The sequence below is a fragment of the Choristoneura fumiferana genome, chromosome 17 (assembly GCF_025370935.1).
Source record: "Choristoneura fumiferana chromosome 17, NRCan_CFum_1, whole genome shotgun sequence".
NCBI classification, from domain to species: Eukaryota; Metazoa; Arthropoda; class Insecta; order Lepidoptera; family Tortricidae; genus Choristoneura; species Choristoneura fumiferana.
Window position 1 is genome coordinate 5,745,456 of NC_133488.1, and position 14,872 is coordinate 5,760,327.

Here is a 14,872-nt window from a genome sequence, read left to right on the forward strand (position 1 = left end):
CGTTATAGTTTTCCTTGTAAGTTTGTTACACTTACTAACATCCTGAATTTTTTCAAATTTTTCCACCCAACGGTTAGATTTTAGAGGGGGGGACGCTCGATTTTAATGAAAATTTGCACTTTAAAGTTGAAATTTATGCAAACAAATCAGTGAATCGTTGAAAAAATTGTTTAAGCAACCCCCTAATGGTTTTAAAAGACCTATGTAAACTATGCCGACAAAATGGTACAATAAAAAATTCAAAAACAATTTTTTTTAGTGTTTTGTGCAAAATTACAGCTTTCTAGCATTGATAGTCCCTGAGCAAAGCCGCGGACGGACAGACAGACAGTCAGACAGACATGGCGAAACAATAAGGGTTCCGTTTTAGCCATTTTGGCTACGGAACCCTGAATAGAAGGTTACAGTGTCAGTTCATCATCATCATCATCATCCCAGCCTATATACGTCCCACTGCTGGGCACAGGCCTCCTCTCAGAACAAGAGGGCTTGGGCCATAGTTCCCACGCGGGCCCAGTGCGGATTGGGAACTTCACACGCACCATTGAATTGCCAGTGTCAGTTGACGCAAGTTATTTATTACATAATTCTTCATTTATTATTACAGAGGTTCAACCTAACTCTATTACTTTGCCATTTTCGTTTTAGTTTCGAAAATTGTTATCATCTGGTCAAAATTTTTTCTTTACATAGGCGTTTTTGTATTCTATCGATAATTGCTATAATAGTGGTGGACGATGCAGGTTAGTTATTAGATAAAAATAAGTAATAAAACAAGTATTCAAACAGTTATCTGCCTTTATTCTGCCTTTCTTCATAAACCAGCAGCCATAGTCATTCGATCAGTACCATTACAGGAAGAAAAATTAATACGCTATTACATACTGTTAGTTTGGTTTGCATATGTGTTACAGCTGAGTTATGTGTAGATTTTATGTATTTAGACTATTATATTGTTTACAAGTTACATGCGAATTATGAAAACCACGGTGCGACGCGATTTTGCCCAGTAACAATTAAAATAAAATCATTTTATTAGTAAACGGACTAGCAGTTTTATCGATAAATTATTCTTTGTACTTAGCATCCTATGCCTTCACTATTACACTAATGCTTGATGGGAATCAGATTTTTCGTTGCGTTGTATTACTAATTTTTGTTTGTTAGCACGTCGAATAATTATACTGTGTTCTGGATTATTAAATTACTACTAAAGTCTGCTATAGCGTCGTATTGTGGCGAAAGACCTGATTCCAGCCTAAGTAGAGTACGCGCAGTATCGCGCCGCACAATTTTGAATCACTGTTTACCTTACTGCTTGTTGTGTGTGTAGTGGTGAGCTTAAGTCGATAAAAAATCCTTTCCGTGAAAAATTTTGATTATGGCCAAACATTCCTTTTTAAATACTTTTTTGCACTTGTAATATTTTTGAAAATATAAATTTTGATAATATTTTTTCCCTTTGTTCCTAAATATTAATCCAAATAGTTTTTATTATCCTTAATATTGTATTTACAATTTTTCAACAGCCGAAAAATATGTTCAATTTTATTATAATATTATTTTTTAACGACTCTTGTTTAAAGTAGTAGGTAACAGTACAAATATTAATGATCACAAGTTGGTTTTCATTGGTCATTAACATACGTTAAATTACATCTTATTCTATCGGTAATACAGTTAACAGCAGGTCTAAGTTAAAAAGTTTTACTTAATTATTTACACTTGCCACTCTTCCATGTTTTACAATTTTCGGATAAAATAAATTTCAAAAAAATTGTTACCTGTTACATTTCTCCTGATTCTCTTCTACCTAATATTTTTTTAAGGTGCAAGTCCAAGTGAGTAGTTTTTTTTTGCAAATAGTATTGAATTTTATTTTTCCAGACTATAAGTTGTGCATACTTTTTAGGCATCTAAAACACTTATGAAACAATGTTATAACTTTTTTGAAAACCTTTCAATATAATAGTTTATTTCAAAATCTACATTTCCAAATGCGAGGCAATTTTATAGTTTTATTTTTATAAGGCTACCCAAAATAATATGCACACAAAATATAGTTTTTAAGAGACCCCCTGTTACATGTATTTTAATGAAATATGCAAGATAATTTTTAATCAAAATTTATTTATGAAATAATTGTTAATGTGGCCACAAAATCCAACTTGTTATTTCATATAAAAGAACCTTTCAAAGCTAGTTAAATTACTTTTTAAAACTAATAATACAGTATACGAAACAAAAACACAAACGATATTTACAATTATGCCGACATATTTATTAACTATTATGTATGTACTTACATACCTATCGTTTTATATCCTATCTATCAACAAAAACCTACTAGATAAAAAAATCTGAGTAGGCCACTAAGACAGACGACATTATTATTTAAATCTACGTACTTTCATAATATCGATTATTACTAAAACTTGTAAAGTGCAACATTCGCTAAGTAGAACGGAACAACTCAAGAGTATTTCAATAAATTAATTTATCAACTACATTATCAAGTTATCGAGAATTTAATATTGTACTTATTTACAAAATGCAATATTTGTTTCTACGAAAAAATGCTGCCCTGTTCACTAAGACCAAAGTGAGACGCGTCTTAGCCGCCGTTAAAGCGCTAACCGTATCACATGTAACGTATTATCAGATTTTACCAAATAAAAATGCCATGCACAGAAGCGTTGTAAATTTTCTTAATTTTTGAGTTGTGATAGAGATAGATAGACAAAGAAAGAATAAAAGAAAGAAAAACATTTATTTGTGATATACCGAACCGTAGAGGAACCTGATACATAGTAGGTAATGATTGAATGTTTTTGTACTAGACACCTATGCCTATTCTACAATACTCCATTTATTGTTAAAACTACGCCGAGACGAATATTTCAGTCGAAATTTGTTAATTTTACATTTTATCAAAAATCTTATTCATATCCAATGTTACTTTAAAAGCGAAATTCCTGTGAGTTTTCGTAAAAACACTTCTTTGCTTTAAACTATTCAATCATGAGACCTCATGTTGGAATAAACGTAACTTTGGCTACAGTAAATACAAATTTATCCATTTAGAAAACCATTCAGAACATTTACCAAAGGAACTTAATTAGGTGGGTTGAAGTGTCTTTTCATATAAATCCGGGGTCCCAAGATACAGGCTCAGCCTAGTTTGGGATCCACTGTATTTAATAATTGATTGTAATTATCCTGGTGTTATAATAAACATTTTTTCATTTTTTTTCAAATGAAAAGGGCATTTAAGAAAACTCTTTTTATTGATCCACAATAAAATGAGAACTTTTTTAGGTTACAAACAAAAGATAGAATTTGAAATTTAAGACCGTAAAAACACAATTGATCGACATTTATTCGATTTTAGCGGATCCATGCCAAAGACTGTCAATGTGTTGCACAAATCAAACGTCTTTTGGCTCAAACCACAATTATTAGTATTAATGACCATCCCTAATACAGACCATCATCATCACTAGTTCTTCTAGTATACTGATGAAAATCAAGACCAGAATCAAGCGCCATTTTTAAAAAACAAAGTGACTTCGAAATTTAAAAATATTGCGCGGGAATCTGTCACCAGTCGGTGTGATTTTTGGTGAAAAAATGCGCAGTCTTTATCAATCTAAACTATGCCTTTTGACATCATTCTAACGGTGTTTTTGAGCGCTTGACGTTTATTGCAGAACCATATTCTTATAACTTCACGTTCGTAGCCCAGTTGATGTGCTAAACCGGTGATCTCTGTGCCTGAAAAATACAAAACAAAACATTAATTGCCATGTATAAACTAATATTTTGGTGTAATTTATGCGAAAATACGATACGATTAAGTTTTCCTCATTATACAAAAAGAGAAGGATTGTTTGTAAGTTTCGAACGCAGGAAAGATTTGCTTGAACTTTTGTACTGATTCTGAAATAGGATAAATATTACGTATGGCTAAAAATACTAATGAAAAATCGGTAAGATAGAAATAGAACATCACAAGACCAAAACTAATGGATCTAAGTAATGATAGTGATGTAGTAGGCTCCGACTTCTCGCCGGAGGGTGTGGTGTTCCGTCGTTTTAGGGTAGCGACGCAGACGACTTTCTAAAATCCCTAATTAGTTTTTTTAATGTAATTTTTGTGTATTTATAATGTTTTTTGTAAACCTATTATTTTTTTGTATAATTTGAATTTTGCAGCGCATTGGTGTTTCAACTTTAATGCTGTAATTTTTTGTTGATAAATAAAAATAAATAAATAAATAACTAAAATGTTTTAGGCTGTCATTTTAGTCTCGTATTGACGGTCCGCACATAGCTATTGCTATAGAAATGAATGTGCGCACAGTGTCTTTAGCGACGTTTAATAAGTATCAAATGGGTCAGCCATTCCCATACATAACATTATAAAACAAGCTTACTCCACAGCTTTGGTTATGATGCAGAATTTCCAGCCCCGTGAGAATTTTGCACAGCTCGTCTTTATTCTTTGTCCAACCTAATTTATAAGCAGAACTCTAGCTTGGATTTGGGCTGAGCGTTGATCATTTAGTTAGCTAGTGTTTTGTCTTTAATATTGGCTTTTTAAATATTATCTTTTGACGACCAGATGGCCTAGTGGTTAGAGAACCTGACTACGAAGCTTGAGGTCCCGGGTTCGATTTCCGTGTCGGGGCAGATATTTGTATGAAAATTACGTATGTTTGTTCTCGGGTCTTGGGTGTTTAATATGTATTTAAGTATGTATCTATCTATATAATTATATTTATCTGTTGCTTAGTACCCATAACACAAGCTGTGCTAAGCTTACTTTGGGACTAGGTCAATTGGTGTGAATTGTCCCGTGATATTTATTATTTATTTATTTATTTATATGTATAAATAGATATTGTGTACCTATGGTGGATGCAGGACGTTTCCGACGGAAGCAAGAGGCCTATGTCCAACAGTGGACGTCCTACAGCGAATATGATGATGATGATGATGGTATTTCGATAAACTAACCTGAAGGGTGAGTGTTCCTTTCGAAATGCGCGTTGAGTAGCTCCAGAGCTTGAGGTGTGAAAGACGTCCGCCGTTTGCGTTTCTTGCTTGGCTCCATGCCTATAAAATCCGTCAGATGATTCTGCCCAGACGCATACCTGAAACAGTCGTTATTACTCTCTTTAGTTATCGTTTCAAGCCTCTATTAGACACTAACTACAATTCATATCGATAAAAGCTGACGAATGATTGTTTAAAGTAAAAAAACCCGGTTTCCGATACGAATTGTGTTATTATAATAAACGAACTTAATAAAAATGATTGCATAGCACACGTTGTCATATGGCTATTTTTTAAGTTCATTTAAGTACCCAGTAAAATTTAAATTAAAAATGGTTTTGCGTGTGAGTAAATTGTTTACTTATGTCTCAAAGTCATGCACACAATTAAACATGCAGTTGAACATGAAGCATAATAAAATATTCATGATGAAAACGAAACGCACATTTAATTTAATAAAGGTACTAAACCCGCCCATATCAAGATAAAGAATTCATACCATCCTTCACCTTATCACTTAATAGACGTCTCATTAATTATGTAGGATCATTCAAATAGCAGGGGTATTATGAAACCAGAACAAGGCTCGTTATTTCTATTCGTTCCTTGAGGTTCTAGAATCCGAAAAGTGCTTTGTAAATGAAAAGTGAACGATTGTACTCGTATCGATAGTTTAAGTTGAAATATTGACATAACAACACTAGTGGAGGCTTGGGCTAGGCGGCACTACTTGTGGCCACCATTATTGAAATTTTGACAGAACTGCCAAAATATAAAAAAAATCGGCCACTTGTTGTTATCCGATTGAGCTGAAATTTGTAACTACAATTGTAACTTGCAAATCTGATAATTTTCTAATATGTATAGTGAAATCCTGGAGGTCCGGCCAGATCAGCGTCTCCGCAGAACGGAACTCTTCAATGGTTAATGGCATGGACATGGAACTTGGAAGGGATATAGGTATTTAGTTTTGATGAGAATGCAAGTACAATCAACAAAAATAGCTGGTATTAAAAATGTTTTTTTTTTACAAAAACTCATTTTTTAGGACATAATTGTGTTTTTTTAATGAATTCCAATTAATTTAGTGTTTACAATCATGTCAGTCCGTTAATGCTTAATTATTTATTTAATTACTTTTTATTACTCAGGTACATAGTTTGTTTCGGAAAAATAAAGTGGGTACTTAGTGATTTTCAATGACCAATTTAAGTGATTGTTTTAGTCTAACATCTGCTAGCATGGTGAACGGTTTTGTTGCTCTTATGATGAATTCTGGTTGAGTTCTAAACGCGTCAGCGTAGTGTGGAGGTGGTGATAGTTGGGTTCGCGTGATGTGAGTGCTTTTACAGTGTGGAGGCGGAGGAGCTGCACAAACACACATTGGTGAGCAAAATAATTATTTATAGTTCATTAAATATCAGAATCGAGCAAGCGTAGAAAAGGTTACCACAGATAGAAGATGAGGTGAGTATGTTTTAATATAATTTTCTTGTTAAATTATGAAGGCTTAGGCATTAACAGAACGTAATTAAAAGAAGACAAAGATTTGTTTCGAAACATTACTTCGATCACCTGACCATTTATTGTGAATAGAGCGTTTATACCTGCTGAGCTGGCAACGTTTCATTTTGATAGTTTTTGACAATTATTCTATAAAATTTCATTTTCATTCAATTTTTATGGAATAATCGAGAAAAACTAACAAAAATGCAACGTTGCCAGCTCAGCAGGTATAAACGCTCTTAATAAATATTCACACATATACAGATGTGTGCAGGTGTTCCTCACAATATTTTCTTCACCGTAAAACCCACGGTAATGTAATTTCGCATAATAAAATTACATACAACCCTGAGGCCTCAGATGCCATAGATGAGGCTATCATGGACTAGGGACGGTAGCGAACTTACGAACTTCGATTTTCGAATTTCAGAGTAGGTCCGCAGGTGGTCCGCGGTCAAAATTCACAAAAGATAAAAGCTTGAAACACAGAGAGCGGTGGCGGGGCGGTGCGGCGCGGCGCGGTGACGGTACCGGTTGTAATAATCGAGCTAACATGAAAGAGGGCACACAGAATACCGCGCGGGAAATAAGCGTGGCGCTTGTCTCTGTAGCTAACGGACAGGATACAGCAAATTGGTATAAACATTGAAACCACTGGCCCTATAAATAAATAATAAATAAATATCACGGGACAATTCACACCAATTGACCTAGTCCCAAAGTAAGCTTAGCAAAGCTTTGTAATTATTTTATGTTGAAAAAATGACTTTCTGCCAAGTTTCTTGCGGCGCATTCTTCTTGGCAATGATGGTCTTTCCGAAACCGCTGGTAGTTTAAAAAATGAGGTGTAAAAGTGCCCATTGCGGCCTATTTACTGAATAAATGATTTGAATTTGAATTTTGCATTTGAATTTGGATAGGGAAAAATTTTGAAACTTTAGCACTGGGTTTAGAGTCTTAAATTTTGTACAGTTAGTTATTCACAACACAACCTCAATGAAGACCACGACATAAATATTGGAAATTTCCAGGGGAATTTTGTAAAATCCCGAAAATTTCAATTGCAGCTACCACACCGAATAGTTTACGCGTGCGAAGCCGCGGGTAAAAGCTAGTAATAAATAAATATCACGGGACAATTAACACCAATTGACCTAGTCCCAAAGTAAGCTTAGCAAAGCTTGTGTTATGGGTACTAAGCAACAGATAAATATAATTATATAGATAGATACATACTTAAATACATAACTTAACTATTACTTATCCTGTGCCTAGGTTTATATACCTACTACGAAGTGCAAAATTTTCGTATTTTGCTGCTTTTTCAGAACTGGTAAATACAATCGTGTGGTTCTTAAGTTAAGATTCACTATTTCTTAGAAATATTCGTAATCTGGACGGGCTCGGCAGCACACGTTTGCGATGCTTGGTTTGCGTTTGGATGGTACAATATGAACGAACTTCGATTTTCGAATTTCGTAGTAGCCCCTCTGAAACTAACAATTTGCACGATAGGGTTTACTTTTTAAAATAATGAGCCCAACGTTCCGATATTAAGTCAAGGATATCGTTAAAAGTGTCGCTCGTTAAAAATTACCACCAAGAGACTGCAGTTTGCAAATTCAATGCACAATTTGCAATGTTAAACCTGGACCGTTGAATAGAGATAATGCATTTAAATAAGTAATATTTCAGATGCAACTGAAGCAGCTGAAAGCAAAAGAATACTTTATAATTAATACCTAACTCACAATTTTAGGAACGACTTCGTGATAAATATTTTTCCGTGTTATGTTTTCTTTGGATACATTTTGTAGACGGATAGAGTCACTATCCTTCGAGTATATTGTATCAGTTTGGATTTCTACCTAATTGATATAGGTAGGCAATCAATTGCTATATTATTATATTTATTACGAATGTGTGCCAACAGAATAAAATAGACTGGTATGCTTGAAATTGACGATAATGTAGAGTATGCAAACCATAGACTCAACATACCCGTATGTAAGTAAATTAGGTATGATAAAAAAGGTTACGAGATCTCTGCCAGTATTTTATTATCTTGATATTATTTAATTTCTACGGTATTCAGTATTACAAGTAAGTGAACTTGGTATATATTAAGACGTTATTTCGACCATCGGTTTTTGTAGCTTTAGAAGCTTTACTTCTATGATTATCTAACCTGATTCACATGTCATGTTATATAGCTACTGTGTTAACTTTGTCCTAAAAAATTACATGTAAGTACATAATGTATAATGAGGGTGGGAGGGGGGAGGGGAGGGCTACATCCAACAGTGGCTTATGTGATAATGATGATGATGATGATGGATATATGATCATGTTTAATTCAAGTAATTACATTTTTATTGCTACGCCCCTTGGCATGTTTTTTTTTAAATAAATGCAAACGAAAGGTTACAATTAAATAAATACTTTTTAAGGTTTTTTCACCAGCGTAAGTTTAGAACAATTTGTTCGTGTTGTTCAGTAATACCAATACCCTTTGAGCTGGTGTTGAATACAAATTGACAGTAACAGGAAAGTATCAAGATAACGTAGGCGCACTTTAATTAAATAACAAGCAAGTGTTATAGAGGTGCTAGTGTTTACATGGGTGCAAGTGTGCTGCGGTGGGTGAATATTTTGGTTTAATCAAAAGACCATGCCAAATCGTAAGGTGGAAATCAGCATGCGAAGAAAACCATTGAAATCCACCTTTAACCTTACAGCTAAACACCGAATTAGAAACATAGATAAATAAGTGTTCCGATATTTAAGCAATTCAAAACTGGAAACAATCAATCAATCGAATCAGACTTGGACACATTTTCTACGAGTGTATTGTTTAATGGTTCAGGATTAATTAAATCAAGCATATTTGCTGCGAGAAGTAGATCGTGATTAGGCACCTTTAACCACCAGAAAAAAAACAGTATATTGTGGAAATGCCAGTGTTTGATGCGTCAAAACATTCAGAGCACTTTAACAGGTAAATGCACAGTCCACATTCCGCAGCAAATATACCTGATTTAATTAACCTTGGACCATAAACTACTATAAATCAAACTTAGAGTCGAATTGATTTTGTTATAAAAACTGTCAACTGTCGAGAATTGTCTATGTTGGTATGCCTACAAACATCAAGCGTGTCTACGTCTATGCATACTGTTTAATCTATGTTCCTAATTTCGGTTCGTAAAAAACGAATACTAATAAACGTGTTAGTAACAGCGGTTAAGTTTAGCCGGTAAAGCGGTAGTTAGTCCAGATTTGAGAAATGTCTTTCACAATTTGCTAAGCGTTATGGGCCAAATGTCACGTACACGGTACACACCATGAAATTCACTCAAACAAATATTTACCTCTCTTCGGCTTCCTTCATCCAACGTTCGAGCACCGGTTTGATTTTCTGCGCACTTTTTGGTGTTATATCCAATTTCTCAAATCTGTATCGAACATAAATTTAATGTTAGAGTTTTTAGCACGTACCGGTCAAAGGAAAAAACTAACGCGACGGAAAGCACGTGTCTCGAATAGCACTAACGCAACCTCTCGCACTACGTTTACATGGCGTTTAACACAGGACATTGACATCGCGTTAACGATTATAGAGAAAACAAAAAAAAAACAATAGGCAATTTAGGCTGCCAGGGTAATCAGTTTGATTAATACCGAATACGGTAACAATAAAACAACGGATTCAATTAGAAACGAAAGGTAACGTATGCCAATGCCCTGGCTTTGAATTGCGCAAAATGAATATTAAAAAAATAAGAGTAATGAAATAATACATCATGCTAGATTAGAACTGATGAGATGTACTATAATAGAAGTGTTAAATTTCTCATAGCGATTAGTCATGACGTTGAATTTGGGCCGACATGGTCTGGTAGTCGATTCTTAATGTACAACGCGTTTGTCTTAACATCAAAATGTAAGAGTCGGGCGTATGATGCATGGCGCCTTCTTACTGTAATTATTCGTATGCAAATACGGTACGTGTGAAAAGGAAAAAGAAAAACGTCCAAACGAGACCGGTAATTACATATAATTATATGCGGCATACATTCACGAAGTATGCACGGATCGGCGATCAAGATTAGATTACATTAAACAGCGTTGAAACATTTTGATTTTAAGACATTCTACATGTGGACTGGTCCGTAGTCGAAGCGTGTTCTTAATGCATGTAAGTAAGAGTATCTCCAAAATTATCTGCATACAGCGTACATTAGTCATAACAGTGTTTAATGATGAGCTTCGTATTGTGGTGTTATGTGGATGATTTTGGAGATACTCAGTGTAAAGGGAAATAAAACAAAACACATACATGTTTTGTTGCTGGGACGACAACTGAGCTGCTAGCATCTGCGAAGCCAGGGCACTGGGAACGGCAAGAAATAATATGTTAGATTTTTCATATTCTGTGGAACATCAAGTCTCCCGTGGTCTGGCAAAGATTCAGTTTCAGAATTAGAAGTAAAGCCGCACGCTTTATTCGCACTTTGGGAAAATAAAAAAACTCGTTCGTATAACCAAGCAACTCTTATTATGATCTATCTTTATCATAAAGTAAATCAAATATTTCGTAATATTTTGAAACACTTCCACAATTTTCACTAATATTTTTTATTGTGTTCGGGTTTTTATCACGCAATAATATTGCGGTACTCGTTTTTGGTATTACGTTCGGAAAATTCGCGCACTAACGTGATAGGGTATCACGTCTAGGTCATTCTTTTTTTTATATATAACATAAGCTCGTTTTTTAAAGATCCCTAAGTTGTACCGCTCCGGAAACACTGTCCCAGGAAGCTGGTTCCATAATTAAGTCGTGCGTGGAAAAAAGTATCGCTTAAAGCGGACGGTGCTAGATTGCCAATCATCAAGGTGGTGAGGATGAAATGACTGACACCTGCGCGAAGTACGGTAGTGAAACCTTGCTGCACGCAACAATCCAAATAATTCATCTGAACACTCCCCATCTCATCTCATTTTATATAACATTTACATGATTTACCGTCTGTTTCACTCATTAATATTTTTTAAGTGGCAAGTAGCAGTGACGCCGTCTCAGTTATCCGAACAAATAGAGACGGCATTACATTTTTCTGTCACATGAAATTGGGCCCAAGACTCCAAGACTCATATTTGTCGTTTATTAGTTTTGCAATTCTTCTTTTTCTTGCACTTAACCCTTAAACTGCAGTAAGTCTTTTCAGCGCTCACAAAATCAGATTGACTAACAAATACTTAACTAAAGTGTAAAGCATTAAGTGACAAACAAACACATTGGCAGACAGTAATATAGTCTGCATTAATCATACCCATTACCATTTTACGGTATCACACTGACGTGTCGGAGCCGATATAAAATTCAAATCTGTTTCCGACCTGGGCCAAGTTTGAATTTCATATTTCTCCTATTGTTGTGACAAGGTCCCATATTTCATATTTAAAGTTGTCCAAATGTAACTCAGTGTTGTGAAAGATAGAGCTCAATTTTTACATCACGCATTTTTGTCAGTTTTGTTAACATATCGCGGTTTATCATGAATTTATACGGTTGTCGTAGATAAACGGTGGCTAAAAATACATTATGAATCTACCTTCTTAGTGTTACTTTGGGTCAGTAAAGTTGACAAAGTATTGAGATCGTTGATGAAACAACACACAAACAACGATATTTCTTTGCTGTTTTAAAGATATTAAGTATCTGACTTAATTGAGGATTCTGTCTGGCAGTAAGATTAGACTATTTTGAGTGCTGAGAAAGCTTATTTTGATGAATTTAGTGAAAACTTGTTAGAAAATTCGATACCAACAAAAAATTAATCCACAAAATGTAAGTTTTATGATAATTAAAAAAGTAACCAGCCAAGTTCACTCGTCTTAGATTAATTACTTTCGATTACGCTTTTACAAAGTCAGTTTTTTAAGAAACCTTTCTTATAGAAATGAAATAAAAGCTTGTTAACACAATAACACTGTACAAAGGTTTCGTTATTTCTGTTCATTAGGTATAAGTCCGATGTAATGAAAAGGGTTAAGTAACTACCATGTAGCGACGTCACGACACAAATTGGAGGGAGTCGAAAGAAAAATTAATGGAAAATGAAATCACGACGGGACAAAGACAGGAGAATTCTACTCTTTTAATTACACGAAAAAAGTAATTACGGCAAGATAATTAATTAACTGGAACAGAAGTAACGATTAATGATTTTATTATACGAAGGAGGTCGTTGAGGGTGGCTGAATTGAAATTTCCTTCGGCCTGTACCGGTTACGTTCCGTTTTGCATCGAAATTCGATTTGTTCGCAGAAAACGTCGTTTCGAGCGATTTGATTTGATTCAATTAAACATTATGAGCATGTAATTCAGCGTTCGGTGCTGAATTAACTTTCAATTTACATGTAGCGGGGGCGTATATTTATTTGTATTTAACTGAGACGGGATTGCTTTGCAATAACAGAACGCCGTCGCTTCCACAGCGATCATAGATCAAAAAATCAAAAAGACGCCGAAAATAATAATTAGAACGCGCCCGTGCCGAGCGGAGTAAAAAATGGTGTAAACCACGTCGCGAGCGGGCCGGAAGCCGTCCGAATGGTAATTAATTAAAAGAATTGTAAGCAATGAAAGGAAGTCATGCTGTTTTACAAATCACTTCAATTAACGATATTAAAAAGTTGGAGTGATAACTGAGCGACTTGGGCCGCGTGACGACGTCCCCCGAAAAAAAAGTGATGAATATTTATTTTAACCTTTTTTGTTGTCCCTTAGGGTTGCCGGTTGTGAAAATGTTGACAAGCGTGCGACTTTATCTCTTAGTTGATAGCGATGTATTTTCGACGCCGGTACACTTATCTCCTCCTGTTTTAAGGAAGTTTATAAAAGATTTATTGAATTTAAATTATTTGAAAAGTACCTGCAAATGGCGCTTTGGCTGTATGCCGGGCCTTCTGTGACAGACAAGGCTTGCCCGACCTGAGTCTGCGTCAGTCCTAGACCAAGCCGCCGCAATTTGAAGACTTTTGCGAATTCTTTGATTTCTTCTAAGTTGATGCCATCCACGACGTTACTGGACGATTGACTTATCGTTGGTTGATCTGTCAAGAAAAAAACAATTAGACATTGATGTGAATTATAATTTGAAACAAAGTATAACAATAGACACAGATAAACACCATGACAAAAAAGCTGCTAAAGTGCGAGTCAGACTCGCGCACCGAGGGATCTGGATAAAATTTGTAACTAAATATCTAGTTTTAGCAGAGCCCTTGCTCCAAAACAAAATGTACCAACGCAGTGTGGAGTAATTTTTCATTAGTTACTGACACAGGCAGACAGAATAATAAAATATGTAAAAACACTTCCAAGTTTTCCTGTAATCTGCATATAGCTTTACATATAACTCTAACTTTAGAATATTTTGTACTCGTTTAATAATGACGGTTCTTATAGTTCAGTAGGTACCATGTTTAGGCCACGAGACTTGCCGAGTGGCCTAATTAAGGTAACGGGACTTTAATAGCTAATTGTGTCACGATTGTAAAATAAAACATTTCAGTTTAGTAGCACGTACCTACTGTACCTTTAGAATAAAAAAAAAATGACATTGTGAATGGTTTTTGAAATTGTGACTGTGTGTTTATGGAATCATTATTTTTTTAATTTATATAAGTTTTTTTTTTATTCAACTGGATGGTAAACGAGCAACTGGGTCTCCTGATGATAAGAGATCACCACCGCCCATAGACACCTGCAACATTAGGGCGATTGCAGATGCGTTGCCAACCTAGAGGCCTAAGATGCGATACCTCAAGTGCCAGTAATTTCACCGGCTGTCTTACTCTCCACGCCGAAACACAACAGTGCAAGCACTCCTGTTAATGTATAATGTATGTAATTTTTGAGAATTCATGGGAATTTAGAAGAACCCCAAAATTTGGGTAGTATCCTGAAAAATATAGCATAATTGGTTCGTCAGTTGGATTATCAAAAAGTATTGGATACGATTTTTTTGTCAGTCTAAAAAAATTACGAAGATAAAGCGCGCCAAAGCTCAGTAGGCAAAGGCATGACGTCACACAGAACTGTAATCGGTTAAATCTTTATTGTTTTATCCCACTTATCCCACAATATACTCAGTGGCAGAAAATTTGGCCCACTCTACATACAAAATTACGTATTACTGCATACATTTGAGGGCGAGATTTTTTGCCGCTCAGTATATTATAAATGCGAAAATTTGTCAGTATGTTTGTTGGGGATCCTTTCGATTGCCATAATCTT

The 14,872-nt window shown here is 35.0% G+C and overlaps 1 protein-coding gene across 9 annotated transcripts in view; it reads right to left on the reverse strand.

Moving 5' to 3' along the window:
- Positions 1–780: 780 nt before the first annotated feature.
- Positions 781–14,872, reverse strand: part of pdm3 (POU-domain protein pdm3) — a 214,660-nt gene continuing 200,568 nt past the window's right edge. For 6 of the 9 annotated variants that reach the window (XM_074100558.1, XM_074100559.1, XM_074100554.1 and 3 more), the window contains 5 exons: positions 13,506–13,686; positions 10,904–10,957; positions 9,936–10,019; positions 5,020–5,156; positions 781–3,774 (listed from right to left, as the gene is read on the reverse strand). In XM_074100558.1, the coding sequence (XP_073956659.1) occupies positions 3,650–3,774; positions 5,020–5,156; positions 9,936–10,019; positions 10,904–10,957; positions 13,506–13,686 (581 nt within the window). In that variant the 3' untranslated portion in view covers positions 781–3,649. The remainder of the gene's footprint in view (positions 3,775–5,019; positions 5,157–9,935; positions 10,020–10,903; positions 10,958–13,505; positions 13,687–14,872) is intronic. The other 3 variants (XM_074100555.1, XM_074100556.1, XM_074100561.1) reach the window with 3 other exon arrangements.